This window comes from Bos grunniens, chromosome 10, assembly GCF_055505025.1.
Source record: "Bos grunniens cultivar Pamir isolate PY7600 chromosome 10, Bosgru_T2T1.0, whole genome shotgun sequence".
Classification (NCBI taxonomy): domain Eukaryota; kingdom Metazoa; phylum Chordata; class Mammalia; order Artiodactyla; family Bovidae; genus Bos; species Bos grunniens.
Genome location: NC_141174.1, coordinates 11,174,947 through 11,194,057, shown reverse-complemented (window position 1 = coordinate 11,194,057; position 19,111 = coordinate 11,174,947). Strand labels below are relative to the sequence as shown.

The window sequence follows — 19,111 nt, the reverse complement described above, 5'->3', positions numbered from 1 at the left end:
TGCTCCATCCATGGGATTTCCAGGCAAGAGTACTGGAGTGGGTTGCCATTGCCTTCTCCGATATATATATATATGTGTGTATTCTCTTCTCCATATCTCTGATTCTGCTTTTGCTTATGGACTCACCAACACTGAAAGACTGTTATGCCATACTTCACTAATATCAAAAGATACAGTTTTTTCACATTTTACCTTCTCTGCCTCCGGATGTTATCTTACAGTTGACAGCATGTCACATTTTCATAGGCGTTAATTTGTTTTCCTAAGCACAGAGCAATCATCCACCTTACAAATGACAGTGTCTTAGGCTACATGAAATAGAATGCAGGCCTCTTACCTATTTCTTCCAGCTTCACATTCTGCTCTACCCACCCCAACTTAAATAACTCCAAATTCACTACTGCCAGTAGACTAAACAGGACTAAAGAAAAATTAATAAATTAGCTAAAAACATTCTACAAGTGCAGCTTAATTATAGTTAATAATTTCATCTTTATCACAAGCATTTTTATGGTAGTTGCATTTCAAGGAATTTTGAGAAAAAATATAATTAATCTTTACAGATTTATGCATGTATTCACCTATTCAATAAGATATTTTTAATGTTCCAGGAACTGGGCACTAGGGATATAGTTGTAAACAAGAGTCAAATCCCAATCCTCATGGAATTCTCATACTAATAAAAGGAGATTAAAAAATAAATAGTATGAAATCTATATCATATGATGATGCATAACTAAAGCAGGAAGGGGGGATAGATTTATCACACTCCTGACAATCATGTTATGAGATGACTCCCCTGCATGTGATAACTGCTAATATAATGATATATACATCTTTGAAATACTTCCTCAAATCCAAGATCTCAATTACGCATTTACCCAGGCAATTCTGACTTGGAAAAGAAGGGGTAAATCTCAAAAAGCCTTGGGTTTGCAAAACCCACAGGCCGATCCTCTTTAGTTACTATGCTAATAGGGGCCATGGTTACAGCTTCTATGGCCTTGACAAGTCTTTGCCTTTTATATTTTAGAAGATCATAAATGTTGAATGTGGGCACATTTCAGGCCCATGACTCACTGCCACCTCTGTCTGCCTTTCCTGAACTCCCCGAACAGCTAACCATTCTTTTTAAAGGGTTTCAGTCCTCTGCAATAGGTGCTCCCAGGTGGCCGCTATAACTCATTTCAACCTGGCCGAACAGGCACGAATACGCCTCTTTATTGTTAGTTTTATCTCCCCTTCAGTGCTTGGGAATACAGAACGATCTCTAAAAGTTTACGCTTTATTAACTTCATGAGCCACCAGAAAATTTCCTCCAGTATCATCAGGATAACTCAGCGCAGGTACCTTCAGGGTCCTAATATGATTCTCAGCCTCACTCTTTTCCTTCTTGAAGTGCTTCATCAGCTCCTGGATATTGTGTTCGTGTTTTGTTTTCACACTCTGCAATGACGATGTGAGATCTTCCAGCTCCCGCTGATGAACATCTCTTTCGAGCTTTAACTGACTAATGATTGTAGCTGTTTCCTCATCTTTAGATTTCGCTTGTGTCCTGAGGTCAGAAAGGTTCTTGAGGACCTCTTTCCTGGCTCTCTGTTCCTCCGCCAATTTATTTGCGAGGTCTGCCCGGATGGCACTCAAGTCCTTGATGGCCTCTTGCATCTCAAGAAGTTGAGCTTTGTCCTTGGCCTGGCTCTCCTTCAGCTCTGCAATCTGTTCCTCCAGGTGAGCTTTCTCAGCTTTCAACTGGCTTTGAATCTGATTCTGTTTTTTCAATTCACCTTCTAGCCTATGGATGGTATCCAGGGAATCCTTGACTTCCAGTTCAAGATCAGCTTGATGAGACTTCACATCACTTAGCTTCTGCTCCTTACAATGAAGCTCCTCCTCCTGAAGGGCACGCTTGGTCAGCACATCATTCAATTCCTTTCGGAGATTCTCTATTTGTTGCAGCGCTGCATAAAGCTGGCTTTTCAGTTCATCCTTTTCTTTTAGAATCTATCAGATTAGGAACAGAAAGCAAAAATTACTGTAAAATTCACCATATACACCGCCAGAAAACAAAATAAAGTTTAAGCCACAAGGAGAAGAAAATTTCATAAAATAATACTTTGTATTTTTTCTGGTTTTAAATAAAAAATATTTTTTAGGCTAGAAAAAGGCAGAAAAATACAATTGCTCTGAAGTAGTACCACACTGAGATATATGTTTCCGATTTTCATCACCAAAATGCATCAATCCATGATCATGAATAATTACTTAAAGGTAAGATAAAATTGAGCAGAAGAATGGGAAAAAAAGACTCCAGTTATTATTTACCAGAGATTAAAATAATACAATGTTACTTAAAATAACAATGATTTGCATTTCAATGGCACACTTTTCAAAAGGAGAAACCTCAAAACAGATAGGGAAGATAATGTGAAGAAGAATGTAGATACAGAAAGGTTTTGGTACAATCAGTCACTGTTAATCAAATAACGTGATTTGATTAGTGACAAGAAACACACCAGTATGTCATGCAGAGGTCTTTAAGTTAAAGGTAGAAATAAGGTTAATTTAAGAGTTGGAAAGGTTGGGAAGGGACTCATGAGAAAAGTCAAAGGACCAAAAGGCCATCGCCCTCTGCCAGCCTCTTTGGGGTTAGGGCTATTGCTCAGGGACAAAGGCCAAGAACTAACCCTTTAATCCTCACAGTCCATCGATGCAAATGAAAAAGCCAACAGCTAAGGCAGGTGAAACTGTCCCCTCTCCCCCAACACTGACACCAATAGCATCTCCGTACTTGTTTACTGATGCCTACCATAGTTTGAACCCAGGAAAAAAAAAAAAATTAAGATTCTCATTTTAGAATTAGAAATGAGTTAAAATGCAAATATTTTAAGACATTTTTATACTTTATATTTTGCACCTCAGTGTGAAACAATTCATGATAAAATAAGTCCATCACTTCAAAAAAATGGTCTCCTCAAATTTCTAACAGGGAGAAAGAGCATGAAGCTAACATGAGAAATAATAAAAGGGAGTGATTAAGCAGCTGAGCTCTGTCCAGGAGAACTGGATTCTCAGCCCAGGCATAAGTAGTTCTATGGCCTTAAAGAAATTGTTTATCTTTATAAAGATAATAAAAGCTACATCATAGGGCTGTGATGAAGACAACTGGGAAGGGGGAAGTAAAGAGAGGGGGTGGGATTTAAGTTTAAGGAGAAACCAGGAGTCTCCAGGAGGTACTTATGCAAGACAGTGATCAAAACTGTGAAGAGAGGGGTTCACTGATAAACTATTGTTCCAGATTGAAAAGTCTCTAGAACACAGGGGAAAGAGTTCACTTCAGAGAGAATTTAAGGCAGGAAAAATGGCTAGAAATAATCATAAGCCTAAGGGCGGATGTTGGAGAAGAAAATGGCAACCCACTCCAGTATTCTTGCCTGAGAAATCCCATGGACAGAGGAGCCTGGTGGGCTATAGTCCAGGGGGTTGAAAAAGAGCTGGACATGACTGAGTGGCTAAACAAGGGCAGATGTATTCTTTTTCTATTGCAGTGTAACAAATTCCAATAAATTCCATGGCTTAAAACAACAACACCCATATATTATCTCACTGTTTCCATAGATTGTCAATCTTGGCAAGCAATTCTGCCTTCCATCTCCTGATGCTAAAATCAAGGTGTCAGCTAACCTGGGCTCTTATCTGGAGGCTCTGAGGGAGAATCCACTTCCAAGCTCATTCATGGTGTTGGCAAAATTTAGTTCTGTGCCCCTAGGACATGGGTCCCTGTTACCTTTGCTAGCTTTGGGCCAGCTGTTTTTCTGAGCTTCTAAAAGCCACTCACACTCCGTGGCTTATGGACTCCTCTGTCTCTGAAGCCAGTGACATTCCATACGGAATCCTTCTCAAGTTTTGAATCCCTCTGACTTCCCCTTCTCCCAACAATCAGAAAGATTTATCTGCTTTGAAGGGCTCCTGAGATTAGACTAGGCCCATTCAGACAATCTCCTAATCTTAAAATCAACCGTGCCATATAACATCATCATGGTACTGATATTTCATCCATATTCTCAGCTTCCAGAAACTAGGCTGAGGTATCTTTGGGAGGTCACTCTATGCACCACATTAAAGAAGACAAAACTGACAGAATCCAGCACTGGCTGTAAGGCTAACATAAGGAGGGACCTGAGAATAGGGGAGGTGGCTCAAATACAGTGATTGACCTTTGGAACAGATAACATAGGCCCCTGACCTTGAGTTAAGAGACTTCCATGCAGCCCTGAAGATTATCAGTAAAAATCATGTACTCAAGATGAAGTTGTAGCAGATAAAATGTCTTTGATTGCAAAATACTGTATTTGTTTTTGTCACATGATGGAAAGAGCAGAGATGGGGTGTTTCAAGATGAGTCCTTCAAAGCTCAGACTCTACCACCCTCCACAACTCTCCAGGTTTTGCCTGCACCTTCAGTGTTCCAAGCGTTACATCAATTCAGGACAGCAGTGACAGCCTTAGAGCAGTCACAGACTATGTTGGTCAAGTTTGGAATTTCTTTGGCAATATACATACTAAAAGCTAAGTAACTTCTATTTTCTTTTGGTTAATCCTTGGCTAGTAGCCATAGCCCAAGATTTGTCTAGACATTGACTTCGTGTCTGAAAATGTCAGTGTCCTAACCACCACCTCAGTATCCTGGAGATTCCTGGGGGCCCTCAGTTGAATAACCTTTGTCTTGAGGGAATTCAAAATAATGGACTTGGGTCTCCTTTGGTGAGAAATGCTTGAGTAGAAGTGCCTGGGCCTGAGAAATCAGGCTTGTTTTTTTTTACCTCATTTAAATTTCTGCTAAATGTCCTACCTCCCTCTCTTACTTGGACTAACTTTAGCATAGACAGACAATTTGGCTTTTCCAACTCTGAAAGACTTCAAATTACCAGGCTCAGTAAATATGGACTAAAGATAGCAGATTTTCAGACTCCCAACACCCCAAGATCTTTCTCTCTGCTTTTAGACAGCCCAGTTTCAAGCTGTGCTTGTCGTTCTCTTCTGGGAGTTTTCTAACGGCTGCAATAAGTACACAACAGACTCCAACATCCTCAAGTTTTCCTGAAGTGAAGTGAAAGTCGCTCAGTCGTGTCCGACTCTTTGCAACCCCATGGACTGACTATACAGTCCATGGAATTCTCCAGGCCAGAATACTCGAGTGGGTAGCCTTTCACTTCTCCAGGACATCTTCCCAACCCAGGGATCAAACCCAGGTCTGCTGCATTGTAGGCGGATTCTTTACCAGCTGAGCCACCAGGGAAGCCCTAAGTCATTAACCTACTGGTCACTTAATACCATCCCCTGAAGCACATCATCAAGACCCAAAGGTATGACTTCTAATGGCTCAATTATTTCCAATAGCATGGTAAGGTTTTCCAGCTTTCCCTTGAGAAAAGTCTGATCATCCCTGTCCTCACCCTACTTCTCCACGTAGTCAATCATTTTAGGTTTGTTCACTTACAGCTCCTTACTCTGAGAATTGATGTTTCATATCAGCTTGGATTTTTTTCAGCTGCAAGTAAGAGAAAACTCCAATTCAAGCTAGCTTAAACTACAAGGTGATTTACCATCATTCCAAGCAGAACTCTCCAGACCCAGTATGTCAGAGCTCTAGGTCCACTGCTCTGCATCGCTCTCAGCAATACCTTCCCTCCTAATGAGGCTGCAGTCTCAGGATCATCGCAGGACAGCCTCAGCCATTTCTGGCATCACAGTCAAACACAATAATGTTCAGAGAAGGAGGACATCTTCCTCCTAGCGTATTTTTTTTAGGAATGAGTAACATTTTCCAGAAGGTCCCCAACAGTCTTCATAGTTCACCCTTCAGATGAAGAATAGTTCTTGATCAGAAGAGGGCTAGATGCCTAGCAACTGGCCTATGTTAATTTTTTTTTTTAATGTGATGGAATGAATTGAGCTGGGGTCAGTGAAGAAACCAAGATCACTAGAGGAACCAATATACATGATATTCTATGTAGGTTTTACTGGTACCACTCAAGAGCAGCAACAGAATAAGTAGAGAGTTAGGTAGATCCCAGATTGAAGATCAGCAAAATGTGTGGGGTGGAAGTTAAGAAACTGAAGATGCCGGTGAACATGTCACCAGATTAGCTTTTCATGAAGTCCAGTCTGAGAAGGAAAAAAAACTGATTTCAAGAAACAGTTGGTCAACCAATGGAATGTAGGAAGATGAAACTCCGATGGTAATAGTTAAAAGAGGAGAAAGGAATAAAACTAATGTGGACAATAAGAGACTGAAATTTTAGAACTAAAGATCTGAACACAAATTATAGATGATGACAAATTTTAGCCACAGAAATTACCTGCAGAGTGATTTGAAGGTCACTATACAATAGGAAGTTAGTGAAATATAAAAACACAGAGACCAATGGGCTGCTGACTTAAACTTGGAGATCACCAATGATAATAGCAAAATTATATATAATGAAACAGGTTGAAGGGAAGCCAGGGGTGAAAATTCTTGAGAAAAGTGGAGGCTTAATGGAGACATAGTAGCAGTCAGGAAAAATGGGAAGGGAATGTTCTAACTGAACACTGTTTCCACTGAAGAAGAGCTATAGGGGAAGATTATGAGAGGAGGATTGAAAATGGGTGGTGTGATGCCAAAGGAATGATACTGCTTAAAACCATGGATTTATAGGAACAGGAATCAACTCCTCAAAGGCCTATCAAGTATGTACAGTTCTTTTTCCTTTTTTTTAAGGAACCAAAAGGTAGACAAGAAAAATTTTTAAAGAAAACAAAAGTTATTTTTCTGCATGGAAGGAAACATGCAGAAAGACTGCCGGGTTATACTAACATATCAGTACTCTAGCCTTTCTTAAATTGCTTATGACAAGACTGCACACACATTTAGAAAGTGTGCACTTTAGCACTGATCCTCCTTACTTTTCAACCATTAAGAAATTCACATTTGAAAAGATAGTATATATTACATACAGCTCTTTTATTTCCCTCAGCATGAAAGCAATACACAGAAGGAAAAGATGGCAATTTAAGATTCTCGAAGTCAAATATTATCAAGGAAAAAGCTCAATACATGGGCAAGTCAATTATCCTGCCAATTCAATAAGAAAAAACACAACCTAAGAATCACTCCCATTATCCATGTTAAAAAAAAAACAAACAAACAAACATGAATTTGGAAACATTCAGAAAAGCATACATTATGATCAAAACCCAAATTGAAATTTTTTCCTTATTATTTTTAAAGTACATATAAAAACCAATGACTTCAAAAGCACTTTAAAGGAAAAAAGGCAAAAAATCCTAATTCTTGACTAGATTATTTATATCAATAGAATGCTAGGCCTTCTAGTGAATGTTATATATAATGATAGAATGTTACGCCATCTATGTATCTCTGAAGAATATCATGATTCCCTGATGTAACCATTCATGTCAGTGTCTTTTAAGAAAAGTATACATACTGACCTGTCTGGATATTTTCTGCAATGATATGCTATTTATTTGATGTGCCATATGCTTCAATAATGAAACAGTTTTGTAATATGATATATATCTGACATCTTACCAAGATTTCATAATGTAATGTAAAAAGCAGGAAAAAAAAATAAGAGCAATAGTTAAGAGAATAAAAGCTTTTGGCTTTCTAATGAATTTTAAGTGGCACATCTTAAAGCAGAAAATAAGTGAACCTGGAAAAAGATAGATGGAAGTAGGCAAGGAACTATTTTGAAAATGCAAAGACTGCATCTGTTGAGCACATGAAAGGGCTCAATAAAGTTACTTATTAAACAATTAATCCATTCTCTATAACATGCTTTATTTGTAAACCAGTATCATTTTCACCTTAACATACACTTCCAAATATACCCTGGAGTCACTTTTGGAAAGTAATTCGTCCCAAAAACACAAAATGTGAGTAGACTGTCTTACTACTGCCCTAACGTGGTTTTCTGTTTTATTCAAAATTAAATATTCTTCAGAGGCATTATTCAGTAAGGTATTAAAGATATACTTTTTCCAAAGTGATTTACAATGTATTTCCATATCACAGACTTACTGGACACTTGAATTTGCAGTAGAATATCTGTTACCCTTTCTTCTTTGATTAACCATTGCTCTAACTGCAACATGCTGCATTAATTTTTAAGGCTTTTAAAGTGGAAATTACAATGCCTGCTGTGATAATTGTAATACTACCCTAACTGTGGCAATCACTTTAAAACTACTTCTTTGCTTATCATTAGCAATGCTAAGTGATAAAAATAATTTTAGCAGGAGTATTCTGGGAAGTGATTGTTTAACAATTTTTAATATTTAAAGAGCTCAATCGAGAAAACTCTCCTGGATTAAGGTACTGTCTGATGACATGGACCCTTCTAAATTTCCTCTCATTAAGTAAAATCCCCAGATGGCTCTCAATCAGTCAATTTCCCCAACCACTCTTCTCTCTCCCTACCTCCGTTATAGGCAGACTCATTGAACCAATTGCCAAACCAGGCTGACAACAGAATAATCTAGGTAGACCAATCTCCTGGGATCAAATCAATTCAGATTCAAGTCTGAAAGCTTCAGAAGGGCTTTACCTTGGGGCAACGAGTCACCTATTAAGTGTCAGGTGGGTTAAAGTGAAAAGCATTCCACAGTCAATGAAAAGTGATCACTTTCTCCATATTTTATATCTCCAAGAAATTCGTATGTAAAAATACAAGCATCGTGTCCATGACAGCTCATCTGTCATGAAACAAGCATCCGTCATTCTTAAGTGCTGACAATTGATTTTATAGGTGTAAATGCCCTACATTTTGCTTTCTTTTGAAAGAAAGTCAACTTATCCAAATGATTATTCTTCTGAAACAGAGTTCTTGACAAGTGACAAATGACAATGCAGAAGTGATAAACCAAGACTAAACATGGATAAAAATCAATCATGACTTTCCTGCTTATTATCTTATAAACATCTGGGTTTAATTCAATGCAAAGATATAGTTGAGAATCAACACAGGAGCATAAATTCCATTTAAAATAACTGATTATACAAGAGAAAAGATGACGTTAAATGTATACACAGATCAATGAAATGCTTTTTGTTGCTATCGAAGGAGCACAAAAGTCTTCAAGAGGCTTGAGATTTGACAATATTGCTCAGTGAGATTATCAGTGTTACTCACTTAACTAAAATTACAGTTGCTGCCAGAAAATGGTCCAGCAGTAATAACTGCATCTTAAATGCCTCTTTCCAACCAATACTGAAGTTGAGACATACAAATAAATGAGATTTTAAAATACATTCACTGGAGGAAAAGACATGTGATATTAAGGAAGATTTTGTGATTTTCTTCCATTTGGATATTAAAGAATAATTTCCAATTAGGGCAGGGCAACCCACTCCCATGGACAGAGGAGCCTGGCTGGCTACAGTCCATGGGTTCACAAAGAATCAGACACGACTAATCAACTCAGCACGGGGAGCGCTGGGGAACTAAACACTAAAATAGATGAGGAGAGTGGATCTGTTTTAAGGGTTAACTCTGCAAAGCCACAGAATGTTAAACTACTACAAAAGCTGTACAAAGATTTTATCTTTGTACCTTGAGATAGTCAAGACACAGAGACTCTTCTATCAAGAACCTCTTGATAGGTCACACACACAGCACAGCACTCAAGAGTTTGTTCAAAGGACAAATGAGTGAATGGTTGGTCACAGCAGAAATCATTCCTCAGGAATGTGGCTTTTGTACCTGATTATTCTTCTCTGACAGTTGATCGAGACTTTCAGATTGTTTCTCCAGCGTGCGTTCTAACTTCTTATGCTTAAGCTTCCACTGCCTAATGGACTCCTGAGCTTTCAGCTTCAGCTCCTCTCTCCTCTTCTCTGCCTCCTGTCTCAGGCCCTCAGACTGCTGGAACTCCAGAAGGTATTGCTCGGCCTGCTTGGTGGCCTCCTCGGCGTGCTGAGTCAGCTTCGTGATCTGCAGGTCAGCGCGCTTGTGTTTGGCATCACACGTCTCAAAGTGCTTCTGGATCTCCGTCAGTTCATCCAACATCTCTAGCTGCTGTTTTTCCCTGTTCTCCAATTCACGGGTTAAATTCTAGGAATAAAGCATGTGAAGGATCAGGAACATGTTCTTGTTTACATTGGATGTATAATATATCATCAAACAGGAGTCACTAATGTCATCAAATTAGCAATCCATCTAGAAAATATGATCCTTCCCCATGTATTTCATGATCATATTAATTGAGAGTAATTTGTTATAAAAATATTTTCATTTTTAGACTACTGCATTATTCAAGAAGGGAAACTGTTTTTTTCCCCAATTGACTGTCACTAAAACAGAAAGCCTCGTTGATGAGAAAAACAACATGTATTACTTTAGTAAGAATCTAGTGTCTTGTACAATGAAAGAAATGTCAATGTTTTAGAATTTGTCAGATTGTCAGAGCAATTATATGCCATTATACATAATGCTTCACTTTCTGACAGCAAATAAAATTTTGTGATAATAAAATAAAAATCTGTAACAAAAAAAGAACATTGATGATAGAATCACCAGTATAGACGATACTGTAATATGAAAGTCCATTTAAAAGTGATAAATTACTTATAGATAGGTTATTTGACTGGAAATACATAATGTTATAAGTTGATGAACTTATCTCAAGCTATACAAATCAATGAAGGACAGATTTTCAATTTATAAACTTAAATTTACATGGAATTTAATACTTACCTATTCAAGAAAAGAACTTGAACTCTTAAAATCTAGTTTCTCTAAACCAGTGGTAGCAGTCATTTAGCCACTAAGTCAGGTCCAACTCTTGTGACCCTATGGACTGTAGCCCGCCAGCCTCCTCAGTCCATGAGATTTCCCAGGCAAGAATACTGGAGTGGGTTGCCATTTCCTTCTCCAGGAGATCTTCCCGACCCAGGAGGGAACCAGTTTCTCCTGAATTGGCAGGCAGATTCTTCACCAATTGAGCCACCAGGGGAGCCCCCTCCCCAAACCAGAGTTGGTCAATAACACACTTGGAACTTACGCTAAATCATCATGATTCAAATGCATTTTTAATTTGAGAAGAGTGGTGAGCAAATACTGATTTTTTAACTTCAAAAATGAGAGTACATTATATAACGTTTTATACAAATAAAAGAATGTTATCATCATTAACGTTAAGCCACTCTTGTAAAGCTCTGGAAGCCAGTGAGAAGTTCAGAAACAAGTGCCTACGATGCATCTCATAAGCTGCTCCTCCTGAGCCTTAGTTTCAAATACCTGTGGTTACAAAAGTAACACGAAAAGGTCATATGTTCAAGTAAGATTGGGTTCAGGAAGCTAAAATGACTGTGAGCTGGACAAACAATAAAATATCACCTACACGGTCCTAAAGCACCTATAAACAGACTGGAAACACTTACAAACCTCCTCTAACAGCAGATTATCAGTTCCACATTCAGCATCCCTCAACTGTAGCTCAAATCAAGTTAAATATCGTTTCTCTCATGATTAAAGTCATGATTTGACATTATGGCAACAACATATAAATAATGCCTCGAAAACAAGAGGTTTGCATTTGCTCAGTTTGCTAAATCCAACGCAGCTTGGAAGCAATGAGTCACTCCTTTATCCCTCCAAACAAAACAGTAAAATGAGAACTGTGCACTTGTTTGTGCGGAAAATTCTAAAATGAGATCAGAAAACCCTAGTGATAGTGGTTTACCCTTTTGCCCTGATCTAAAAGTTTTACCACTACACCAGAAATCAACTTTATTAAACAAGCAGTATTCAAGTGGTTTCTACATCAACAGAGAGATCCATTTTTCCACCCACAACAAAGACTTAGGAAAATGGTTATACTTCTGATGTGTTAGGCACATAGTTTATAAAAAGGTTAATAAGATCTGGCTTCAACACCAAAGAAGATGATAATCTACGTGGGGAGATATTCCCACTAACAACTAAATTACAACAGTGGTAGTACAAGGTGCTAAAATATGATGGACATTTATTTGAACGCGTTTATATTTTACAGTGTGGCTGGGGAGGGTCTCTCTTAGGCGGTGACATAAGAGTTGAGATCTATACCAGTCCAAGTTCGATGGGTGCACTGGGATGACCCTGAGGGAGGGGATGGGGAGGGAGGCGGGAGGGGGATTCAGGATGGGGGACACATGTACAACCATGGCTGATTCATGTCAATGTATGGCAAAAATAACACATAATACTGTACAGTTATTAGCCTCCAATTAAAATAATTAATTTTTAAAAAAAGAATTGCAATCTAAATGAGACAGAGCCAGTAATAATGGTAACAGCAACGACAATGACTACAACTAAGGTTTACTGAGCAGTTAAGTTGGGCAAGGGATAGTACAAATGCTTTATATGAATTACTTCACTCCATCCCACCATAAAACTAAAGTAAGGCACTCTTATTATCTTGATTTGAGTAACAGTCAATCACCACTTGCAACTTGCCCGAGATCACATACCTAAGAAGTAAGGGCACAGAATTCAGACTCAGACAGTCTGAGTCCAGAGCCCACGTTTTCAACTCTTTACCAAGCTTTCAGACTTCCAGATGGACCCTAACTCCACGTGTCCACAGTCACTCACTCCTATAGACCTATCCTAGTGGTTTTTTTTTTTTTTTTTTTTCAGAACCGTCACCTTTGAAGCAAGAGTATATCCAACCCCCTTTCCCCCATTATCTCCTCCTTTGGCTTTATCTACCCATCTGCCCAATTCCCTTTTCTCCTAATACATTTGCTCTTCATTGCCAAGATGAGATGAGATTCCTTTTACTGGCTTGAGATTCAGGCTCTTTAACCTAACTTACTTATTTCGCTTTAGCCACTCTCCTGCTTACATCTCAAACTCCTTTTAAACCTATTCACCTACTGAACTCGAATAGCAAAACCAACATCTCTGTAGGACCTAAGAAAAAATCTCCTATTTCCCATATCAGGTTACTGAGTCCTCCAAGGAAAATCACAAATGAGTATCAGGGAACTTGATGAGACACTGAAAGCCACCCTCGGTGCCCAGAAATTCTTCAGCATGCCCCTACCTGGTCTGGTGTGCTCTCTCTGAACCTACCAGCTTTTTCACTCACTGTGGCATACATAATAATCTAGCTCTCCCCCTGAAAAATAACACTGAGGCTATTAGGCAAGACACCCCCCAAATTTCCTACATGTACCATCCTGAAATCTTCCCAGTGGTTAAGGAAAAGGGACCTTTCTTCTTCAGACAAATGAGCCTACCTGGGTTCCTTCCTTCCACATCCATCAAGGACTTCATCACCCCAGTTATGCCTTCTCTTTTCCTACTATATCATTCTTATCTACTATTCTCATCTTTAAAACCAAAACAAAAAACTAATTTTTTAAGTGTAACAAACAAAAAACCTTTATCAATCTGACATGATCTTCTAACCAGCATCCTGTCCTCTTCCAGTTAAAAACTTCTGCAAAGAGCAGTCCACACTGATGCCCCACAATCTTATTTCCAATCCACTTCTCAATTCACTGGCTCTGGTTTCCAGCCTGATCACACAATTAAAATAACTCTCATCAAGATCCCCAAAGATAACCTAAAGCCAAATACAGCAGGCTCTACAAATCTTTCCTACTATCGTTGTTGCATGTGACACTGCCAATCACTTCTTCTTCCCGTGTTTCTTCTTCCTTGACTTTCATAATACACTCTTCACTAGTTCTCCTTTTTCTTTCATAATCTCCTTTCCTGGGCCTCTTCAACTATTTGGCTTTTAAATAGAGATACCTGTACAGGGTTCTAGTATTAAGCATCATTCCATCTATAAAACGTCTTTGGTGGTAAATAAGCATGTAGGTAAACAGAGATTTAAGTGATTCCTAATTCAGACCCAGGCTGATCTTAATTCCAGATTTTTAAATATCTAGTTGCATAATGACCCTCTACACTTGATAATCCCATAGGCATCTTAATTTTAGCACATCAAAAAAGTGAATTCACTGGATGCCCAACTCCTAACAAAAAGACAGTCCTATTAAAACAGCAGTAAATCTCCACTGAGGGAGGGTAAAAATGGAGCTGCACTTGTGTATTTAAACACAGTGAGAGAGTCAGAAATAGCTGCTGTAAGAAAAGAGAACATGAACAAGAGAGAAATGTTTAAAAGCTGACAAACAGAAGTAAAGTTTGAGACAATTTGATTGAGACAATTAGATTGTCTCAAATTTACAAAGGACCCAAGAGTAGATGAAATTCTTCAAATTTCTCCAGCAACTCTTTTGAATCCAGAATTAAAATAAATCCAGCATTATTTATCCTCTGTTAATTACAGAGCAACAAGAGTAGGCACAGGATTAATAAATGCAAGCCCAGGGCTTAACAAAATAAATTCCTTTTGTTCTCACATTTTAAAACTGCAGACTTTCATATTAACAGATAACAGACAATAATTCACTTTGAAGAATATGTGAAAACACCGTGGCACTGACTGGATGTGTGAGTGAGAGTGAACAGAAAGGGGTGGGTCTTACTATAAACAAGGTGGCTATCACTCTTGATGGGAAAGTAGGTTTCAATCTGAACAGCATGAACCAGCCTCCAGCTGCCCTGAGTCTGGAAACTGTTGCTACTGCTTTGCTCCTGTCAATCTGACTGCATCATGCTTCACGTAAAACTTACCAGAGAATTCCTTCCTATATTCATTCCTCATTCCTTGGTGGAGTCTATTCAGTCACTTTTTTGACATTCTCTTTAATCCATCTTCCTCGAAAAACCCATCAGAATCATCTAGTTATAATAAACATTTCTCCCTCATCAATCAAAAGATTATTCTATAGAACCCTCAAGACAATTCCTCCAATAAACACACATACACAGAGCACACGTGAAGCGTACACATACATCATTAATGCCTGGATAAATGCTACAAAGGTAGGCACATATAGTAAACATTAGTATCCTAGGTACTGCGTGAAACACTAAATGGAAAGCAATTTTATTATTTATTCCATTATGATTATTTTCAATTCCAACAATACTATCATACATTCCTGGAAGCATCTTCTACCCTGAAGAACCTTTTATATATTTAAACTGTGTAAAATTATCTCAGCTACTAAACCAGGCGGTTAAATTTTATATCACTTAATTAACCCATTATTTATTTCCCACTATATAAGTACCATCAAAGATAAGAACAAACCAAAGTAACAGAAACATACTTTTTACCAAGAATTCCTTCCAGCAGGAGGGGAGGGGAAAACTTGAGAATCCTATAGGAAACCTTTCAGAGTCTGTGGTTGGACCTGAGAATTAAACTAACAAAAAGCTCCAAAATCACCGCAGATGGTGACTGCAGCCATGAAATTAAACGACGCTTACTCCTTGGAAGGAAAGTTATGACCAACCTAGATAGTGTATTCAAAAGCAGAGACATTACTTTGCCAACAAAGATCCATCTAGTCAAGGCTATGGTTTTTCCAGTGGTCATGTATGGATGTGAGAGTTGGACTGTGAAGAAGGCTGAGTGCCGAAGAATTGATGCTTTTGAACTGTGGTGTTACAGAAGACTCTTGAGAGTCCCTTGGACTGCAAGGAGATCCAACCAGTCCATTCTAAAGGAAATCAGTCCTAGGTATTCTCTGGAAGGACTGATGCTAAAGCTGAAACTCCAGTACTTTGGCCACCTCATGAGAAGAGTTGACTCATTGGAAAAGACTCATGATGCTGGGAGGGATTGGGGGCAGGAGGAGAAGGGGACGACAGAGGATGAGATGGATGGATGGCATCACCGACTCGATGGACGTGAGTTTGAATGAAATCCGGGAGTTGGTGATGGACAGGGAGGCCTGGCGTGCTGCAATTCATGGGGTCGCAAACAGTCAGACACGACTGAGCAACTGAACTGAACTGAAGATAGATTAACAGGAGAAAAGAATATGAATTTTATTTAATCTGCTAAGTCACTTCAGTCGTGTCCGACTCTGGCGACCCCATAGACGGCAGCCTACCAGGCTCCCCCATCCCTGGGATTCTCCAGGCAAGAACACTGGAGTGGGTTGCCATTTCCTTCTCCAATGCATGAAAGTGAAAAATAAAAGGGAAGTCGCTCAGTCATGTCCAACTCTTAGCGACCCCATGGACTGCAGCCTACCAGGCTCCTCTGTCCATGGGATTTTCCAGGCAAGAGTACTGGAGTGGGGTGCCACTGCCTTCTCCGATACATAGGAGCCATCACAGCAAAAAAGAAGATCCAAAGAAGTGGTTAGGACTGAGAGCTTATATACTTGTTAATAAAGAATTTGTGGAGAGATGACAAGATAAAAGAAAAGGAATTTAATAATAGAAAAGTGACTAGGAAATCTATGGGGAAAATGAATGGAAGATAAGAGGACTGATGCTGAAGCTCCAATACTTTGGCCACCTAGTGCAAAGAGCCAACTCACTGGAAAAGACCCTGATGCTGGGAAAGATTGAGGGCAGGTGGAGAAGGGGATGACAGGGGATGAGACGGTTGGAAGGCACCACCAACTCAATGGACATGAGCTTGAGCAAACTCCAGGTAATACAGGACAGGGAAGCCTGGTGTGCTGCAGTCCATTGGATTGCAAGGAGATGGACACAGCTGAGCCACTGAACGGCAAGGGTTATTTTAGGTTTGTTTGTACAGATCCATTTTGGCATCAACTCCCAGTTTTCCTTCATGAGAATGCTCTTCTTTTCCTGGTACAGGGAGGGCACCTTCCTCATGGGAAATACTGACTTGTTTTTAGGTACAATGAGGGGGTCACAGACCCCTTTTCTGCACCTCCTTTGTTCTCAAGCGCCTCAGCTGAATAAAATCAATACACCAACATGGCATAATTTGGGGTAACATGCTCTGATCTCCTTCAGGTTACATTACCAAAAAATTTATGAACGCTCCAATTTACTAAAACTTTATACATTTGAATGGATTTTTCTCTTGCCTTCTTCAGATGGGAAAATATATTAATGGGTAGCTGTATAAGGGTCTCAGGTTTGCTGACAGCTAGGATTCACAGAACTAGAAGCATACAGTTGTACTTATGCTAAGACTTATTAGAGTGAGAAGAAGCAAGGCAAAACCAGCAAAAGGAAAAGGGCACGCAGGGCAGGCCAGTGGAAACCAGGTGCCCAGGAGCCTCCTTCCCAGGGGACTCACACAAGACACGCTCAGTTCTTCCAGCCGTGAATTCTGACCCTTGCGAAGTGCTGTTTACCAGGGAAGCTCATTAGAGCCTCAGTGCCCAAAGGTTTAATTAGGGCCTGGTCACTTAGGTACTATCTGCCTCGTGTGGGTGCTCAGTCGCTTCAGTCATGTCCGACTCTTTGTGACCCTATGGACTATAGCCGCCAGGTTCCTCTGTCCATGGGGATTCTCCAGGCAAGAAAACTGGAGAGGGCTGCCGCGCCCTCCTCCGGGGGAGCTTTCCGACCCAGGGATGGGAGTGATGTCTCTTATGTCTTCTGCATTTGCAGGTGGGTTCTAATGCCTAGTATTGTATATCAAAATCTCAGACTCCTAGGAACAAAGCAGGTGTTCAGTAGAAACCACATTTGTTTGTACAAAATGTCCAAGCACAGTGAGCTACCTTTATTACTTGGGGAAGATTTCATATCAGTGTAGAGAAATGATTATCACTCCAGTTCCTGGATGCCAGACAAACACCTACCTTGCAAGCAGACCCTCCTGAGGAAAGCTGCCTCAGGTCTACTAACTTAATTCCTCTGTTCCAGGTAGTAAAATGGCCAAAGGACAAACAGAAAGGAAAAATTAAGGCCCTAAATAAGTTCTTAATTAAAAAATAATTAACTATAAATAATACCTGTAAAATAATGCATATAGAAGATAGTAGAAAAGAACACTCTCCCTTTAAAATTGATTGGCTTTGGCTGCCACTGGCTCCCTTTTTAATAGCTGCAGTGGTTGTATTCAAATTCTAAGAAAACTAGACAACCCATTCATATGAATAAGGCATTAAAACACAAATTAGACCAAGAAAAAGAGAGATTCTATTAAAAATATAACATGGATAGGACCCACCATACTCTCTAGCTTTAACCGATCACACATCTAAGAACATAATTTTACATATTTTGATTACAAAAGGATATTTATCGCTTGAAAGTACAAAAGTGGAAAAATTGGATATGGTAGGAGAATAATGGAGCAAATTTACAGAATTAAGAAATCAGCTCTGTCTGGCATACAAAAATCTCTCCACCCACCTTCTTTCTATTTCTCATATTCATGAAGAATTGTTAAGCCTACATTTAAAACATTTTCCATGAGGGATTAGGGACAAAAGGTCTTATACCTATGGTATAGGTGGTAACAGTGATCATTTGTTCACTGATGTAACTAAAATACAATTAAATACAATTTCTCCTCTACTCTTAATTGACAATCAACACACACAAAAGATTGGGCACCTTAGTGAACATTTAAAAATGAAAACCTGGCCCCAAATAAACCAGGGTACAGTAAATGGGTGTTCAGTTGCTTCAGTCGTGTCTGACTCTTTGTGACCTTATGGATCATAGCCCACCAGGCTCCTCTGTCCATGGGATTCTCCAGGCAAGAACACTGGAGTGGGTTACAGTGAATGGTATAAATTTAAAATAAACATTTCCACATATAGTATTATGTACTTCTTGTGAAAACTTGTAACAGTACCAAAAAAAACAGCTAGACTTAAAAGCCTCAAAAGTAATACCTACAGGGAGACAGTAGCATACCATGGAAAGCATATGGCTAACAGACTTGAGTTCAAATCCTAGCACTGCCAGTCTGTGACCTTAGAAGAACTGCTTACAGTCTGTGAACCTAAGTAACATGTAAATTCATAAAATAGACTCAATAACATCTACAGCACAGAAGAATGATAACCTACACGAGATCACTTAGATAAAGCCTGTGGAAGAATCACTGGCACATTTCAGGATATCTTTTTATTACTATCTAAAGACAATTTAGAATTAGAGAGGCAATCCAACACCTACCTTTAGAGATAAGGAAACTGAAGGCAGTGGAAGATAAAGTGATCAATCCAAGATAAGGAAGCGAG

The 19,111-nt window shown here is 39.2% G+C and overlaps 1 protein-coding gene across 46 annotated transcripts in view; it reads right to left on the bottom strand.

The window, feature by feature from the left end:
* The window catches only part of CEP128 (centrosomal protein 128), a 481,052-nt gene that overhangs the window by 308,688 nt on the left and 153,253 nt on the right, over positions 1-19,111 (bottom strand). For 42 of the 46 annotated variants that reach the window (XR_015133909.1, XR_015133910.1, XM_086319370.1 and 39 more), the window contains 2 exons: positions 9,765-10,115; positions 1,351-2,001 (listed from right to left, as the gene is read on the bottom strand). The exons of the other annotated variants lie outside the window; for them this stretch is intronic. Coding sequence is in view for 40 of the 42 variants with exons in the window: in XM_086319370.1 (XP_086175496.1) it covers positions 1,351-2,001; positions 9,765-10,115 (1,002 nt within the window). In the remaining 2 variants the exon portion in view is untranslated. The remainder of the gene's footprint in view (positions 1-1,350; positions 2,002-9,764; positions 10,116-19,111) is intronic. 46 annotated transcript variants of the gene reach the window in all.